This window comes from Triticum aestivum, chromosome 2B (assembly GCF_018294505.1).
Source record: "Triticum aestivum cultivar Chinese Spring chromosome 2B, IWGSC CS RefSeq v2.1, whole genome shotgun sequence".
NCBI lineage: Eukaryota > Viridiplantae > Streptophyta > Magnoliopsida > Poales > Poaceae > Triticum > Triticum aestivum.
Genome location: NC_057798.1, coordinates 392263999 through 392282360, shown reverse-complemented (window position 1 = coordinate 392282360; position 18362 = coordinate 392263999). Strand labels below are relative to the sequence as shown.

General features: G+C 46.2%; 1 protein-coding gene across 1 annotated transcript; it reads left to right on the top strand.

Annotated features, from left to right (window-relative positions):
• The first annotated feature begins 495 nt into the window (after window positions 1–495).
• On the top strand, window positions 496–11530 carry LOC123045083 (uncharacterized). The gene is made up of 3 exons (XM_044468015.1): window positions 496–1576; window positions 3592–3771; window positions 10637–11530. Exons 1-3 carry the CDS (start codon window positions 518–520, stop codon window positions 10904–10906), a joined length of 1509 nt encoding a protein of 502 aa, XP_044323950.1. The 5' UTR covers window positions 496–517; the 3' UTR covers window positions 10907–11530.
• The last annotated feature ends 6832 nt before the right edge of the window (window positions 11531–18362 follow it).

Here is an 18362-nt window from a genome sequence, read left to right as displayed (position 1 = left end):
TGCTAGGCGCGCGAGCGGGACACCGACAAGTGCAGCAGGCTCCCAAGGCACGTGGTGAACGTGACGTGGAGTTTGGAGGCCGGAGCTGGCGTCGCCGCTTTCTGATGGCCCCTGGAGGTGGAGGCGGAGCCATCAACAACTCTATCGCGGCGCTGTAGGACTCGTCGAGCCCGTGTAAACTTCGATCGGCCTTTCTCCGTGCATTACACATATATACATGTACTGATCGTGCACGGGTCATCTTACCAGTGTTTACCTCTACGCCTATTAATCAGTTGACCCGACGGAGAGCATGATCTTTCTCAGGAGAGATGGAGAGATTTGGAGGAACAAGATAAATATGATCTGTGGACCCATCTATTCAGTGAGAATAGAGATTGATCCCGGCCGGGACCATCATTTTCCTAGCGAGCCAAACATCGTCTAACGGGTTAAGGGTTGAGATAGACCGGGATTAGTGAGTACAGGGTGCGGACATAAGGGATTTGGAGGTTAGGGTTCAATTCAGACGAGGCATATGAATTCAAGGTTCATAATAGACTTCACTCCATGTGAGACAGATCCCTCCTCCATGGAGCACGGCGATGGCAAAACCGCCGCCAAGCGAACCAGGCTCTCCGCCGCCGCCGGCGGAGGCATTGACGACTTCCTCAGCGCGCTGCCCGATGACTTGGTTCTCCACATCCTTCACACGCTCCGCGATTCCCCCACCGCCGCCCGAACCAGTCTCCTCTCCCGCCGCTGGCGCCGCCTCTGGGCCCTTCTCCCGCAGGTCTACTTCCCCGGATACACCGCCCCCCACCTTATAGCCCCCGCCCTCGCCGCCCATGAAGCACCGACCCTCCATCACCTCGTTGTCTTCGTCCAGGACGCCCCTGCCGAATCCATGGCGGCCTGGCTCCCAATTGCTTCACGCCGCCTCTCCGGCGATCTGTTCTTCGACAACAAGGTGCAGCAGAATGGTGGGCGGGACGAGGCCGGAGAAAGAGGGGCCTTTGAGCTGCCCTGCTTCAAGAACGCCACCTTGCTCTCGCTCCACCTGGGGTTTCTCGGCCTCGCGCCGCCGCCTACCGGTGTATTCACCCGGCTCACCAATCTCTGCCTCGTTCACTTCCGGCTACACGGTCCGTGCCAGCTCGGGGACGCCCTCTCCTCTCCGCGGTGCCCGGCCTTGCGAGAACTCACTCTCTGCGATGCCCGGGGCCTGGACAATTTCACCATACATTCGGAGTCTCTAATGACAATAAAGCTCAGGAAATTGCGTGGCCTGCAGCGCCTCACTGTTGTGGCGCCGGCACTCAAAGAGTTAACTGTCTTCTACAGCTTTGCTAATGCCCCTAATCCAAGTCAACCGGTTGCCACCATCTCAACCCCTCGGCTGGTGTCGCTTGAGTGGAGTGATGCATATGATCCAGTCTCTGTTCAGTTTGGCAGGATGACACGTCTTCAATGGCTGGGCACAAGCTTTTATGTTGTATATGGACCAAGTGGCATTGAACACAATCGCGATTTGATGAGGCTCTTCCGGCACTTTAAGGTCATCCACAGTTTGAGACTTACACTGAATTATCAGCGGGTGAGTTCATCCTTCTCTTATTTGGAGTTATGCAGTCACTTGTAACATGCTAGCAAGTCAATAGATAAGGAAGAAAACATAGGTTTTGTAAGGAAAGGAACGTGTCATTTGGTTGATTGTGTCATTTGACAATAGCTGGTGCAAAATTCTCACTTGTGTTCGGGGTGGTACATAATCATCTAGATGATGGTGGCATTCCAGAATAGCTGGTGCAAAATTTTCACTTGTGTATCTTGCTGAGTCAGAGCTCACTGAATCTTCGTTGTTCTTCACTGTTCAATACTTAGTGGTGGAATACAAAGAACTAGAAGAATACTGCCTAGATCTTTCATATTGCCAAATTAGAGACTTTTGACAATCTAGTTCAAACCACGGATTCATCAAATTATGATTAAATATCCTCCTAAATGAGAGCTTGATAGAATGACTATCCCACACTTGCTGTATGGTATTGCACTGCTCTCTGCAAATGCAGTAAATGTCTCAGTATTGAACAGTTAATGGAGAAGACCCAAACCAGGTATCTTCCCAGAACCTGATATTCTTACCATCACCTACTGCCCACCTAGAACCAAATTTAACTGCTTTTGCAGCCCACATGACCCCTTTCCCCTTTCAAGAAAGTAGAGGCTCCCACAGAGTCACTACAAATAATGTTAGGGGAAGAAAACCAGGTATCAACTATGCTTCTCCAAATCTTTCCCTCACCAGCCATATACCTCTTAATCCAAGATCCTAAAAGACAGATGTTAAGGTTATGCAGGTTAGGTATATATACCTAAACCTCCAAATTCCTGTTTCATACATACTAGTTGCCAGTGGGCTAAATGGATCTTCTTATGGCCTTCAAAGTCATTCCATAGGCAATTAACCATTTGGGAATTGATCATATCAATAAGCCCATTTAGGGAACTTTAAGAATGAGAGAAGGTAGACAGGGATGCTAGCTAAACAAGTTCTGATCTAAATGATTCTCCCTTTATAGGATAAAAGCTTCCCTCTTCAGCCAGCTATCCTCTTAAGGATCTTGTCAATAATGGGTTGAAGGTCTTCCCTTGACAGCTTATCGAAATGCAAAGGCACACCTAGGCACTTGATTGGGAAGCACCAACAGGGCACCCAAAGATACCAGCTAAACTATCTATCTCATGAGGTTCCATATTCAGGGGAATCATTTCACTCTTATCATAGTTAATTTTCATCCCTGAGACCTGTTCAAAACAGATTAGAACCCATTTCAACTTGGTTGCTAAGACAGGGTCTCTATCTACAAACATGATAGTATCATCTGCATATTGGAGGCTAATCACCCCCAGGACACACAGAGTGGCAAAGCCCTCTGATCAGCCCAGTACTAGCATCTCTAGATAGCATCCTGAGAACAACTAAATTAAAGAGCAGAGGGGAAAGGGAACCCCCTGCCTAAGACTCTTACCAGTGACAAAGACATCACTATCAGCATAGTTCGGTTTAACACCACTTTTGTGGGTGATCTTATGGATAGGGATGCAAGCGGATGGCGTCCGCATGTCCGCGACCGTCCGTGAATAGAAAATTTACACTAACACGGCTACTTATGGATCCAACGTAACCATTTGCAACCAAATCCCCTAATTTTGAGCAACTCATCTACGAAATCTAAATTGACCGTGTCAAAAGCTTTCTCATAACACAGCTTGAGCACTACCCCTTTATCATGTAATCTAGCTAGAGAATGGGTAGCGTCATGAACAGGTAAGACATCTATCAAGGTTACACCTTGAATGCCCCCACCGTGCCAAAAATGTTTAGACTTGATATAGAAAATCAGCATTGAGTTTTGTTTTTGTTTTTTAGAGCTGGGCTTACAATTGCCAGGTTTTGTGTAATAGAAATCCAAAGTGAACTTGTTAGCTTATAACAACCTTTTTCCATGTGCTAATCACAGTTTACAAGACCATGTGTTCTACTTCTTTTACAACTATTATATATTCCAATGTACAACCTTTTTTTTGTGACATCTTACAAATCTGCAGGACCTAAGTAACAGGCAATACTTGATGGAGGATATGACAATGCTCCCAGTCATTTCATTATTGAGCATTAGTGTAATAGCACATGGACATGCCTGTGGAGCCAGCTTATTCCATGTTCTCAGGATGTGTACCGGTGTAAGAAGGCTGATCCTAACATTAAATCCTCATACCAGTCTGGAGGTAAAGCTTTCCTTAATTGTTTATCTCATACGTGATTTCTAAGGAAGTCAGAAAAGCATGCATTTGCATTTCATGGCATGCCTTAACTTGATCTGATAGTGCCCAAATTTAGTAATGATACCCCCATGGAGACAGATAAGGTAACAGCTGAAATGAAGATGACCCAGTGGCATGGCGTAGAGGATAGGGGAGTAGGAGGACGAATGTGGGATATAGCCAATTGATAAAAGTGTCTTTATTTCTTGATTGATAATGGATACGTGTGGATGTGGTGTCCCTTATCTGGGAGGGCTTACTTGAGTACTTGACCCCCAAGTAACAATTCAAAAGGTTCTAAACGATCTCTATTCCATCCTTGAGCTGCTCTGGTGGTGGTCTGGAAGACATGGTTTCTGCCGAAGGTGGCCCCACATCAATGAAGTGTGATGTTTCCGTCTTCCTGTTGTGGTCTGCCATGAAAATGGAGAGCTGAGCCCGTTCCCACTGAAGCTCGTGGGGTTGTGGTTTGTCTTCAAACTGACCTGTAGCAGGAGAATTAAACTCAGATTTGGTTGCCTTATGTATGCAATGCATGGATTAGCACCGGCCAGCACTTCTTCTGATTCGTTCCTTAAGCTCTATACTGCCATGCAAATACAAGCATACAACTGCACAAGTTGTTTTGTGCACTGTTGGACTTTCTCCTAGTTTACACATATTGAAGTCACCGTTTTGAGCTGGCCCAGTTGTTGCACTGAGGGTCTTGGAGGTTGCATTGCCTATTGTTGCTGCCGATGGGAATCAGTGCTGCCTTTTGGATGCTGCCCTCTGCGTTGGTTGTAACAACATGTGGTACTTCTATCTGATCTGCCACATCTGTTATGCTCCTCTGTTTCATACCGTCACCTCTGGGTTGGGCTTCGCCAGCGCTGCTGGAGCGATCTCCACCACAGATGAGGTTTCCCCACCCAACTTGTCCTGCGCTGCTGCTCCTTCTAGTGGCTCTGCCACTGGTGCACCCTGCTGCATTACCGTCAATGCCGCAAGATGCGTCTCTGGAGCTTCTTTGTCTGGCCACACCACTACTGATGCTGCTGGCTGCGTTTCCACGGTTTGATGCATGGCTGCACAGCTTCCGCCAAGGCTCTGTTATTGCTGCCGCTTTTAGTGGAAACACCACTGTCACTGTCGAAGGAAGAGGTCGCTCCACTGCCATTACTTGCGGTGGATTGATTCCACGTGTTCCTTCTCCAAGCAAGCAAGGCGCTTCTCTACCGCGTCGGCTTTTACCTTGAAAGTTTTTATCCCATCGCAGAAAGTCGTCTCCATTAGAGGTACTGCCGCCAAAATGGGGTGTTCTGCAGAAAGCCTCGTCGTTTCACTGCCTGTTCTCTTAGCACCACCATGGCACCCGGGTACGCCACTGCTTGAAGTGACCAAGCCGTTGTTTGCCAAGGGTAGTGCCCCACCAGCACACCTTGGTATGCTGTGTCATATTACAATCACTTGCAAAAATGATACAAAATATGACCAATTTGTGTACAAAAAGACAAGCTTGTCAAAGTAGCATAACACTTTTTTTTGAATAAAAAATCACCAACTTTATTCATTAGAAACAACAAGTACATTGTTTGTGAGAAAGGTTACAATTTCATCTAATGATCTAATGGCTCCTCAAACCAATCAACAGGCAATTGGAATCTAGCTAGCCTAGCGAGCTCATGAGTGACTTTATTAGCTACTATATTACAATGCTCGAACCTAGAAATAGGAAAATCACAAGCAAAATGATAACAATCGTCAAAAACCGCCGCCGCCGCACCCGCAGATTGTCCTCCATTCTTCATGGTGTCAATGATCTCAAGTTATCAGAGTTAATCACGAGGCGGTTGCATCCCGCCCTTTGTGCTAGAGAAACCCAAATCCGAGAGCTAAAGATTCAGCCGCTAAGACATCTGCACATCAGTCCATCCTCTCATTCCCTCCCGCAATGAATTTCCCTTTGTCATCCCTCAGGACCGCCCCAACACCACCCCAACAGTACCCCTAAACATGTCTTGATCAAACGAAGCATCCACATTTAGTTTGATGAAACCATAGTTGGCTGGTTCGTGGTTCGACCATGCGTTCCCTGTCCCGGGGTCGATCGACTCGGATCGAGGGTCGGGAACGATGGCGGGTCGAGCAGGGTCGATGTATGGATCGCGACCCCGAACCTGATCGATGGTTACCGACTCAGATTGGTATGCAGGCAGCAGGACGCAAGGGAATTTCATGAGTAAATGAGTCTTACCAGGGTAAACCAGGGCACCAGGAAATCACGCTCCACCAACGGACAGAGCATCCAGAGTCCGCCCTCCCGCAATCCGTCACTAGCTTGCCGGTGGCCGGCCGGCGAGATGTCTGTTGCCGTATGCGTCCTCTCCTGTCCCAATCCCGCCAATGATGAATAAGGCGTACGCGAGCGGCGAGCCACTTGAGAATCCGGCGATGGAGGGCGGAGTCGCCATGGGAGAGTCGCAGAGATTAGCCGGAGAAAGAGAAGTGGCGGCGCAGCAGAAGGAAAATGAATGAGAAGCATAGTTTTTCTTTTCTTTTTGAGAAACTAGAAGCATAGGTTTGACAGGGCACGTTCAGATAGGTCATGTGAGAAGAAGGCTAACGGGCCTAATGGGCTAATTGTTTTATTATCCAACATTTCTGTACTAATAATTGTAATTAGTGTTGTCGACCCGGACGAGTCGACCCGGGGTCACGTCCCGCGTCCCGATCTGGCGTCCCGGATAAGCCTACCCCAATCGATCCATCGGTTTCGCCATTAGCGACCCCGTTCCTCGACCCGGTCGACCCAACTTCTTGGCAACTATGGACGAAACCCCCTTGAGAGCCAAAAATTCAACCATTAAGACATTTGCACACCAGTCCATCCTCCCATTCCCTCCCGCAATGAATTTCCCTTTATCATCCCTCAGGACCGCCCCAACAGTACCCCTAAACATGTCTTGATCAAACGAAGCATCCGCATTTAGTTTGACGAAACCCCTGGAGGCCTGGTCCAACCCCCTTTTTTCATGGAAGCATTAGGAGAAGAAGCAATAACAAAACTAGCCGTAAAGCACAGTAATCCCCATAGATATCTGGATGGCACTCTGAACTTTCTGACCAACTTACATCTTGTCCACCACAAATACCAGCCAGTAATGGCAATTTTGAATCTCCATCATGGATAAATCCTGATCGGGTAATAGGAGTAGGAATTCCAGAACCCCCTCCCCAGCATGATCAACTTCGCAGGCTCTATGAATAATTTTGTCCAGCCCCAATCTCCTCCAAACTTCCGGGACATGATACGGAAGTGTACCATGCAATGTGCGCGGAATAAAATTCTTAACCTTTCCTGGGCACGAAAGCTTCCAAATCTGCACCAAATAGGATTAGCAGTGGTCGTCCCATGCGATTGGTAATTGTTAGTTTCATTCCATGTTCATGATCCCATTCCACGAAATATGCTGATCGGACCGAAAACAAACCGTTTTTCATAAATTTGCATGCGACAAAATCTTGCATGTCATGATGAGGGAGAAAAATCTTGCATGTCATGATGAGGGAGAGGGATAGCAAGGACCCTTTGTGCATCAATAGGCTACAAGGTTTGTCTAACCAGATCTTCATCCCAATTATTAGAAACCGGATCAATAAAGTTTACCACTCGGGATAACAAATGACCCCCTTTCGGAGTGATAACTTTCCTAGTGGAACAATTTGGAATCCACGCGTGATCCCAAATAGCAATACTCTGACCATTTCCAACTCGCCAAATATATCCATTCTTCAGAGAATACCATAATACTTTGCCAAGATAACGAGGAACCCTTTTTAACTTTGTGCTCAATAAATCCCCATCAGGAAAATACTTGACTCTCAGAATAGTAGCACGTAAAGAGTCGGGGTTCTCAAAAATACGCCAGGCCTGCTTTGTCAACATCGCTAGATTGAAACAGTGGATATCTTGAAAACCAATCCGTCCTTGATTTTTTGGGAGACACATTTTCCACCAAGCCATCCAATGCATCCTTCTCTGGTTATCCTCGTCTCCCCACCAAAAATGCGCCATCGCGTCAATAATTCTTTTACATTTTTGTAGGATTTTAAAAAACGGACATTGCATAGGTGGGAATGGCTTGGACAACAGACTTGAGGAGGATCTCCTTCCCTCCAACAGATAAAAGTTTTTCCTTCCAACCACTAATTTTCTTGATAATGCGATCAATCAGATATTGGAAACAGTTAGATTTATCCATCCCTGCATGGCAGGCAAGCCTAAATATTTATCATTAAGGACCTCCGTCATGATATTCAGACTTATGCACATCTGCTCTCTCACCTCGACCCTCGTATAAGGGCTGAAAAGAATACTGGTTTTATCCACACTGACCAATTGCCCTGAAGTGGCACAGTAGGAGTCCAGGATTGACTTCGAAGTCTCAGCATTGTGCATATTGGCTTTCATGAGGATCAGTGAGTCATCAACAAAGAGAAGGTTGGTGATAGGGGGTGCATCTCTACAAACCTTCACACCCAAGATATTACCACTCTCCTCCGCATGCGTCAAGAGAGCCGTCAACCCCTCCGTACAAAGCAAGAAAAGATAGGGTGATAGAGGATCGCCCTGCCTTAAACCCCTCGTCGGCTTGAAACTCTCACTTTCTTCTGCATTAAATCTGACCCGGTATTCAACAGTGGATACATATTGCATAACAAAATTTACCCAATTCTCTGAAAACCAAGTTTCAGCATAATCTCCTTCAGGAAAGATCACTCAACCCGGTCATAAGCTTTATGCATATCAAGTTTGATAGCGCCACAGGCCCTCTTTACCTTCTCTCTTGTTCTTTATTGTATGGAAGCACCCACAAGCTACCAAGACATTGTCCGTAATCATTCTTCTGGGAACAAAAGCACTCTGAGTTGGACTAATAATTTCTGGAAGAAAAGCCTTCAAATGAGTTGCCACCATTTTTGCAATAACCTTATACACCGTGTTACATAAGCTGATAGGTCTAAATGGGATACCTTTTCCGGAGAGTTGACCTTGGGAATCATCACAATCACAGTATCATTCCACCTTGGAGGGATAGTACATGTATTAACCGCCTGAAGGACCTCAACCAGATCATCCCCTAGCCTGGGCCAAAGTCTTTTATAAAAAATAGCATGGAATCCATCCGGACCCGGCGCTTTTAAATCATCAATAGCAAAAAGAGCCCTTCGAACATCCTCGGTAGTGTATGGAGCAAGAAGGGTATTGTTCATTTCAGCCGATACTCTTCTCCGGACTAGGGCAAGGATCTTCTGATTTGGTTGCAAGACTTATGAAGTGAATAGTTTTAAAAAATATTTCTTGATATGGTCCTTCAACTCCGTACCTTGTCTCCAAAATCCCTGAGTGATCAAGAAGCTTCTTAATATTATTCCTCTTTTTTCTAGCCGTAGCCGCATTGTGAAAAAAAGATGCACTGCGATCCCCATGCATCAACCAATTGGCGCGACCTCTCTGAATCCAGAAAATCTCTTCCTGGTCCAGAAGATTCTCAATAAGAACCAAAATCTCCTTTTGCCGTGAACGGGATTCAGCGTCCAAAGGACCACGTCTTAGCCTCTCCAATTCCTTTTTTAATTTGTCAATCTTCATTTCTGACCCTTAACGTGTCTCAGTCCCAAGAGTGTAAATCTGTGTGCACAGCACGTGTACGCGCCGCGAGAGACGGGCCAATGCCAGCCATCTTGGCCTTCTCCCTGTTGACGTATAAATGTATTGCCTAGTCTCTTCCATCAGATCGGTCTTTTATTTGCATTGGCTAGAGCATGCACTTCTACATGGTATCAGAGCCAAGAGGTCTTGAGTTCAAGACCCGGCTGGCGCAATTAAATAGCAGCCCACTTTCGGTCCACGTTTAGGCCTGAGGGAGCCACACGTGAGGGGGAGTGTTGACGTATAAATGTATTGCCTAGTCTCTTCCATCAGATCGGTCTTTTGATTGCATTGACTAGAGCATGCACTTCTACACTCCCAAGCAGACTTCACAATCCCCTCAATTGTTTCTTCTTTTGTTAGTCAACTAGTTTCAATAAAATTCATACGGCTCTTTGAACGACTAAACATATTATTGTCATATAATAATTAATATCCAGAATCAGGGGCGATGGTCAGAGTGTACATGTTCCTCATTAATGATCGCAGCATGAGGAAATTTATAGTCCCACGCAGTACAAACCACCCTGTCCAGTCTTTCCCTGATATTCCCTCTCCTCCAAGTAAAGGGGTCGCCAATATAACCCATATCATCATCTAAACAACACTCAGCAAGACAATCTCTGAACTCTTTCATCATTTCATTGGGTCTCACATTTCCACCTTCTTTTTCTGAGGAGTAAAGAATTTCATTAAAATCTCCTAAAACCACCCAAGGGTGAGCTCCCTTATTATGCAAATTACGAATATCATCCCATGACATATGACGATAAATATGGCAGACTGTTGGAAATGCATGGCTGTGGATGCGAAGTTAAGTGAGTTATTGCATGACAGGCCCGATCTCGAGTTTAAGGCAAAGATATGAATCAGTCAGTCTATAACACTGCTAGAGCTAGGAGTTAGGACATACTATGTGTTCTATTAGAGCTTGATGCTTATTTTCTGTAAAGGTTCCATGAGCATCAGAGGCAAATTAGGCATTCATCTTATTCTGTGTTTGTTTATAGAAAGTTTTGATGTATGTTTTGTTGGTGGCATATCTTGAAGAATTCAGGCAGTCTGAACACATTTCTGATTTTTTGTTCTTTTGTATAATAAATCGCTACTAACCTGATACACTCCCCGTTTCAGGTACAAACATGTCCACTAGGTTGCATATGTGATCAGCCACTAAACTGGAGATCTGAGGAGCTGGTGCTGGATTGCCTCGAAGATGTAGAAATCAGAGGGCTGAGAGGAACCGAATGGGAAGTAGCTCTGGTGGAACGGTTATTCGGCTGGTCTACAGCACTAAAGACGGTGAATATAACTTTCTTCCGTTTAATGACTGAAAGCAGGGCCAAGGAGTTGCGCCAGATGTTACTACGCTTCTCCAGTCCAGACACATGTATGACATTTTAGGTGTATACTGCGGAGTGCGGCTAATCTGCACCCGGGCTCATCTGCACCCACACTTAGAAAAAAATTCAAAAAAAAAATACTAGAAAAATTCAAAAAATTCCAATTTTTTTTGTGGTGGTAGATAATATGACGCGCGAGGTGCGCCCCAAAAATCAGCTCATTTGAGCATCTGAGCAGCTCTCGGCAAAAAAGACAAAATCAGGGTCTGTAAAAATGTTTACTGTTCACGCACTGTTTTGACCCGATTTATCTTTTTTGCCGAGAGCTGCTCAAATGTCCAAATGAGTTGAATTTTTGGGCACACCTCACGCGTCAAATTATCTACCACCACAAAAAAATTTGGAATTTTTTGAATTTTTCTAGTATTTTTTTTGAATTTTTTGCTGAGAGGGAGCAGATGAGCACAGGCACCGTTTTGAGTTTTCCGTTCTTGTTCAGTACGTTGTAGAAGACAAATTGAGCTCCAGGCGTGCAAGATCCGGCTGTTGCCATGCGCAAGAGTGGCGATGCATTTTTCTTGTGAGATGGTGAATAATTTGCTGGGATTTGTGTAGAACAGCTCGGTACTTGTTAGGGAGTTCTTGAATCGGATGTTGAGACTTAACTCGGGTATGGGTTTTTATCTATCTTGTCACAAAGTACCCCCTTGGAGACCACAACCACAGCAGGGTTGGGAAGCAGCGAGAGCCGCGACGGAAATGGCGACGGCCCTCGCGCGGTGTAGCCGTGCGGCCGCCGCCGGCTTGATCTCATCGCTCTGGCCTGCTCCGCGTTCGGCGAGCCCAGATCCGGCACCCCCGTGACGTGCTCTCTCCTCTCCACTAGTCTCCCTCTCCGTTCGTTCGCCCGCCATGGCTACCCACGCTTCGGTGTCGGCGGCCGCTGCGGCCTCTTTGGCACCTCCTGCCGGTGGCCTCCTCGCATCGTCGATGGCGGCCGCTCTGGCATCTCTGACGCCTCTTGCCGGGGCCACCACCGCTACAACGAGGGAGGCCTCCCCGGTCTCTCTGGCTCCTTCTGCCGGTGCCACCACCGCTACGATGACGGAGGCCGCCTCAGCTCGTCTGCCGCTGCCCTCTGTGGATGGCGCCACTGCGGCCTTTCTTGCCTCCTGCGAGGCCGAGAGGCTGGCCAGTTCCAATCTGGGCCCGGCGACTCCGACGCCTACCACGCCGCCCGTCAATGCTGCTGGAGACAATGGTCTTCGTGGAGCTTTCTCTGTTGGCCCCGATTCAGACGAGGATGACGACGAGGAGGTGGCCCCTCAGACGCCGCCGGCTGCCGCCAAGGTCATCGACTTCGTCGAGGTGCGTGTGGGGCACGTGCCAGACATAGAAGGGGGTTGGCAGGAGGTTCTACCGCGGCATGGATCGCGCCGTCCGTGGTCGCTATCCCCAACATCTGCTCACCGTTCAATCCCCGCTTGGATCCATGGTAGATGTTGTCGTTGCCTCGCTCCTGGGCACCGAGCCATGGATTGCAGAGATCCGTTCAGGTGCTCCCGTTGCCTTGGGAATGGTCATCGTGCGCGTGGACGCAATGCTTCGCGCCCACTCAGCCTGTTGGCAACCTCTGCCATATCGTCACCACACCGCCTCGTCTCTCAGCATTGTCAAGCCCAAGCTCCTGCTCCACAACATGCCCATTCCAAAGGAATTCAGCGTCATTCTTGGGCAGTGGTTGTTGCTTCTGCCCCCACTATCTCGGCGTCCTCGAGTTTTGCAACCCAGCAGCCTAGTTTTGCAGCGCAAGCCGAGTTATTGCGCTCTGAACTACAAGGCTTAGCGTTGCTTTAGCTGAAGGAGGCGGTGCAACCTCTACGTGATGTCGTGAATCGCTGCAAGGTTGGCTGCTTCGATTTGGGAGCTTTATGGAATGTGCGAAAGTTGTTCTAGACAGGCTCTCTATTGCTTTGATTGCGAAGCAAACCGCCCCTGCATCGTCTCCTATGGTCGATCTTGATGTTGGAGTTGTTGATGGGAGTGATATGGAGCTCTATGGTTGCTTTTCGCCTCGTTCCAAAGCCAGTTTGCCGTCACTTCATGCTCTACCCGCCGCTCATGTTGACTCCGTGGGAGAGGCCACTTCCGTGGTCTTGGCCCCGGTGATGCAGACCATGCCTGAGCTTCAGGGGATGTGTGAGGAACCAATTTCCCCGCTACTTGGGGAATTGTTGGTGCCTGTGGCTCCTGCTCCAACCACCTTGGAGCTTAGCCAAGTGCCAACTGAGGTGCTGGATGGTGTGCCCATCTTGGACTTGGGTCTTGCAGAGGCTCGTGCAAGTTTCTGTGATGAAAATCTTTCCACCTTGTCTATGTCTGGACCCATCATGTCGGTGATGCCTGAAGTTAAGGAGGTTGATGCGGCCGTTGTCTTGATGCATGCTAGTGGCAGTTGCTTAGTTGATGAGAACTACACCAAAAACTACAATGAGTTCTACAATTTCTTTGACAAATGGGCGTCTGATCACCCTGTGTCTAGCAAGACTGTTACTGGCGTGATGAAGGAGAAACCTGAGAAGAACATTGGGCAAGTGGTGTCTGTGGGTTATGAGGTTGATATAGCAAGTGTGTCGACAACTAATTCTGAGGCTCTGTTTGCGAAAGAGATCTATGACTTGCTTGCTAGTTTGGAAGTGGCTAGCCCCGGATCTGGCAAGGCGATTGCTTGCATCCCGACGAACAAGGCTACAACGGGCAAAATCGAGAAGGTGGAAAGCTCTTAGGAGCATAGGCAAGAAGTATGGCGCCGTAGGAAAGGCGTCCGCCGCTGCTTAAATGGATGATCTCAAATGTCTTCGACCGTCCCCATGGTGGTGTCCATTGTCTTCAGTCGAGGTGTTCCTGTTGGGTGTTTCATTGTGTTTTAAAAGTGTGAGGGTTTGTTGTTGTGCATTGGTTATGTCTATTGGATCGATCGTGCGGTTGTGGTGTTCCATACTTTGTGAGTAGTTCGCATGTGTTGTATTGATTTTTGCCCGGTTTTCCATAATTAATTGGGCAATTCTCTTCTTCTTAATTAATCGATGAGGCAAAACTTTTGCATACGTTAAAAAAAGTACCCCCTTCGTCCCATGATGTTACATCCAATATGGATGTAAGGGCATCTCCAAGGTGGACCTACAAATCTCCCGCAATTGTTCGGGCCGCACTGTCCGGACCGTGGAATCCATCCAACATGGACTCGTATGTCAGGCCTGCTATATACTGAAGATACATCTTCAGTTAACTGTAGCTTATCTAGCAAATACCGGTTCAGTTATCAGACAGTTCTGGTAGCTCTTCAAGTTACTTTCATCGCTAGCCATTAGATACGATTTACTGTTCAGACAAGTTAGCGTCAGGAGGAGTAACTTGCTCACCTATAAAGCGGCCGGGTTGTGGCTTAGCTGATAGGATTTTTCCCCAATTCGCCTGATGGCAGAAACCTAAACATATACAGCGACGCAGACAGATCAATACAACACCTAGATCAGGGTCTCTTTCCTTGCAAATTCTCTCTGATTTCTTCTCCTACACCTCAAATCATAGCTAGGTCCTGACAAATTGGTATTCAGAGCTAGTCTGTTCTTTGGCCACAAAATTTTAGTACAGAGAGAGATTATTCCCACCCAATTTCCCTTCCTATGTCGCGATTTGAGCCGATCTGAGCCGGGAGGCGCTGGTGGCGGCGATCTGCACCAGGACGGCGCGAGTGGTGGCGGTCTGCACCAGGGCGGCGTGGTGGTGGTGATCCGCACCAGGGCAGCGTGGTGGCGGTGATCTGCACTAGGGCGACATTGGTGGCGGCGATCCGTTTGGCTGCAAATCAGTAGCGCGGAGTGGTTGCTGGAGATCCCTTCTCTAGTGGTAAAATTCCATGTCTATCGCTGGTTCGTGCAGCTTGGGTGGAGCGGAGCGAGAAGGCGGCAGGATCTGTGTAGAGAGCCTGGTTACCAGTTGAATCTGGCAGTAAAATTCCCTCTCTCTTACTCAGATCAGGGTGATGGGGCATGCTACAACGATCGATGAGGCCGATCTCCAGGAGGTTCTCTCATTACGTGATGATTTTGGTGTTCTTCAGAGGGATAGTGCAGGGCTGCGAATAGATGTAACTAAATTGGAAGAGGATGTACACTCGATCAGTTCAAAGCAAGATGACATATCACTGCAAGTGGGAGGAGTCGAGAAAGCTGTTTTGGAGTTGGGCAAGCAACTATCAGCCATGAGTGCAGTGTTGAAGAATATTGTGGCCCCTTCAAGTTCAGCAAATCAAGGTACAATGCACACTGATCCTGATCCAGTGGTAAAATCCCCAACACTGCAACAAATACCGCAGCAACAACAACTCAGAGCTGAACAACTGAGACAACAACTAGAAGCTGAAAGAGAGAAAACGAGACAGTTAGAAGATCTGCAGACGCACAACTTACCTCCCATCAGAACTCACAGGACCAATGGCCCACCTGGTTTTGTTCATCAAGCAAACCAGGAAACAACTAGTATGATTGGAACCCCAGTCACTCAGAGGAGAGGAGTACATACACCTGCATTTCAACAACCAACAAGAGACAAGCAACTCTAGCAAGGTTATTTCAGAACATACGAGCATGATATGCAAGTCCAGTTCATGAAATCAATGACAAAAGGACCTAAAATGGATTTTCCCAGATTTTTTGGTGAAGATCCTGTTGGCTGGATCAGACAGTGTAACAAGTATTTCCAGATGGCAGGTGCTCCTGAAGAATATAAAGTGTCATTGTCACAAATGTACATGACAGGTGAGGCTGATGTATGGCTGAGAAGATCTGGTCTCCTAAAGAAGCAATTAACTTGAAAGAGTTTGGCAAGGAAATTGTTAAGAGATTTTCCTCTCAGAGCTCCTATGATCTAACTGAAAAGTTTAATACACTGAAACAAAGCAACAATACAGTGTCAGATTATACTAAACTCTTTGAGGATTTAATGTCAAAAATGCAAGAAGAAAATCCTGCCCTATCTGAAGAGTGGTTTGTGAGGTGCTATGTCAATGGACTTAGAGATGGTATTAAATATCAATTGAGGCCATTAAGACCAGCCACACTGACTGATGCTTTCTATTTAGCTAGGGATATTGAACCATGTCACCCTCTAGTACCCCATCAGAAGAAATTTAGTGTGCCATTCAATAACTATTATCAGAAGCAATTTGTTTCTTCATCAGTGAAAACAACAAACACTCCTGCTGCAGCGCATAATCCAAGCACTAGCAAAAATACTGAAAATGTCAACAGTAATATTCAGAGAATAAGAAAAGCAGGGGAGTGTTGGAGATGTGGAGATAAGTGGTTTCATGGCCACAAATGCACTTTAGTTCCAAATGTTCACATGTTGCAACATGAGGTAGAGGAGAATGGTCCAATTGATGTTGAAACTGAACAAGAAAGTCAAGAAGAAGTGGCAGAACAATCTGAACAAGCAATGCTCATTTCCTCTCATGCAATGGTCCAACACTTGACTACACAATGCCCTACAGTGATTATATCCCTTAATGGAAAAAGAGCAGTAGCCCTACTGGATTCTGGTAGTTCTTCTTCCTTTATAAATGAACAATTTGCCCTCAAAGCAAATTGCCATTTATTACCAGTTAAACCCAGAAGAATTGTTGTGGCTGGGGGAGGCACATTAATATCTGCAGCAGTGGTTCCCATTGTCCTTTTCAAATGGCCAAACTTCCACTAGAACATTCTTTTAGAGTTTTAAATCTCCCAAGTCATGATGTAATATTGGGGTATGATTGGTTTACTCTAGTAAGCCCAATTTTGTTTGATGTGCCACAAAATTAGTTCAGCTTCACAGTGCAAGGAAAAACAATAGTAACTGCTGCCATGTACAACAAAATTGAGGAAATTGTAGAGATATCAACTGAGCAGGCAACTAAGATGTTAGACAAAGGAGTGCAAGCATTCTTAATACAACTTCACAATATTGTGGCAGAAACACCTGAGAAACACTGTATACATGCTGCAGTTAACAAGCTCTTGGAAGAATACAAGGATGTGTTTGCAGAGCCCACCAAGTTACCTCCAAAAAGGGCATTGGATCACAAGATAGAGCTGATGCCAGGGGTCACTCCACCTCACTCCAGACCTTACAGAGTTCCTCATCACCAAAAGGTTGAGATGGAAAAACAGATAACTCATTTACTGGAAAACAATCTCATCAGACATAGTCAGAGTCCTTATGCAGCTCCTGTACTGTTGGTTAAAAAGAAGGATACAACCATGACATTTTGTACTGATTTCAGAAAGCTCAATACTATCACTATCAAAAATAACTTTCCAATACCAGTAATAGAAGATCTACTGGATGAGTTACATGGTGCTAAAGTGTTCTCAAAACTGGATTTAAGGTCTGGGTACCACCAAATCAGAATGGACCCTGGGGATATTCATAAAACAACTTTCAGGACATTTTTGGGTCACTTTGAATATTTAGTGATGCTATTTGGATTATCTAATGCTCCTGGAACTTTTCAAGCCCTCATGAATTTCATCTTTGCAAAGTACAAAAGAAAGTTTGTCTTGGTATTCTTTGATGATATTCTAATATTCAGCAAAAGTTTGGAGGAACATATAGAACATCTCAAACTGGTTTTGCAAACTCTAAGAGAAAATCAACTGTATGCCAAACTCTCTAAGTGCTCTTTTGTTGTTCCTCAGGTGGAATACATAGGTCATGTAGTTTCTGCAAAAGGCCTATCTACAGATCCTAGCAAGATCTCAGCTATTGCAGCTTGGCCCACTCCTACAAATGTGACCAAGTTAAGAAGCTTCTTGGGACTAGCAGGTTACTACAGAAGATTCATACAGCACTATGGTGTCATCTGTAGACCTCTTCATGATCTCTTAAAGAAAGGAAAATTCTCTTGGACAACTAAGCACGATACTTCTTTCAACAAAATCCAGCAAGCTTTGGTCACTGCTCCAGTTTTGGCTCTTCCTAACTTCGCAAAACCAGCTCGAGACTGATGCTTCTGGTCATGGAATTGGAGCTGTATTAATGCAAGAAGGAAGACCCCTTGCTTATTATAGCTCTGCATTATGTCCCAGGAATGCAGCTCTCTCTACTTATGAGAAAGAGGCGTTAGCAATACTGGAAGCTCTAAAGAAATGGAGGCACTATTTATTGGGCAACAGTGTGATCATTAAAACCAATCAACAATCCCTCAAGTTCATTACTGATCAAAAAATCACAGAAGGAGTGCAGCACAAACTCAAGATGAAGTTGTTGGAGTTTAAGTTCACAATTCAGTACAAGAAGGGCATAACAAATAGAGTAGCAGATGCTCTTTCCAGGATGTTTCCTAAATGCATGTAAATTTCTTCTGTCACACCAATGTGGGCTGAAGAATTACTGCTCAGCTATCAAACGGATCCTACCACCAAGAAACTACAAGAGAAACTGTTATTACAGAAAGCAGAGGACAATTCTGACTA

Bases quoted from the DNA above. Each gene is read 5' to 3' on its own strand.
- LOC123045083 (XM_044468015.1), top strand. From the start codon at position 518: ATGAATTCAAGGTTCATAATAGACTTCACTCCATGTGAGACAGATCCC. The intron at 1,577-3,591 runs GTGAGTTCATCC...ACAAATCTGCAG, and splicing joins TTACACTGAATTATCAGCGG to GACCTAAGTAACAGGCAATA. The intron at 3,772-10,636 runs GTAAAGCTTTCC...TCCCCGTTTCAG, and splicing joins ATCCTCATACCAGTCTGGAG to GTACAAACATGTCCACTAGG.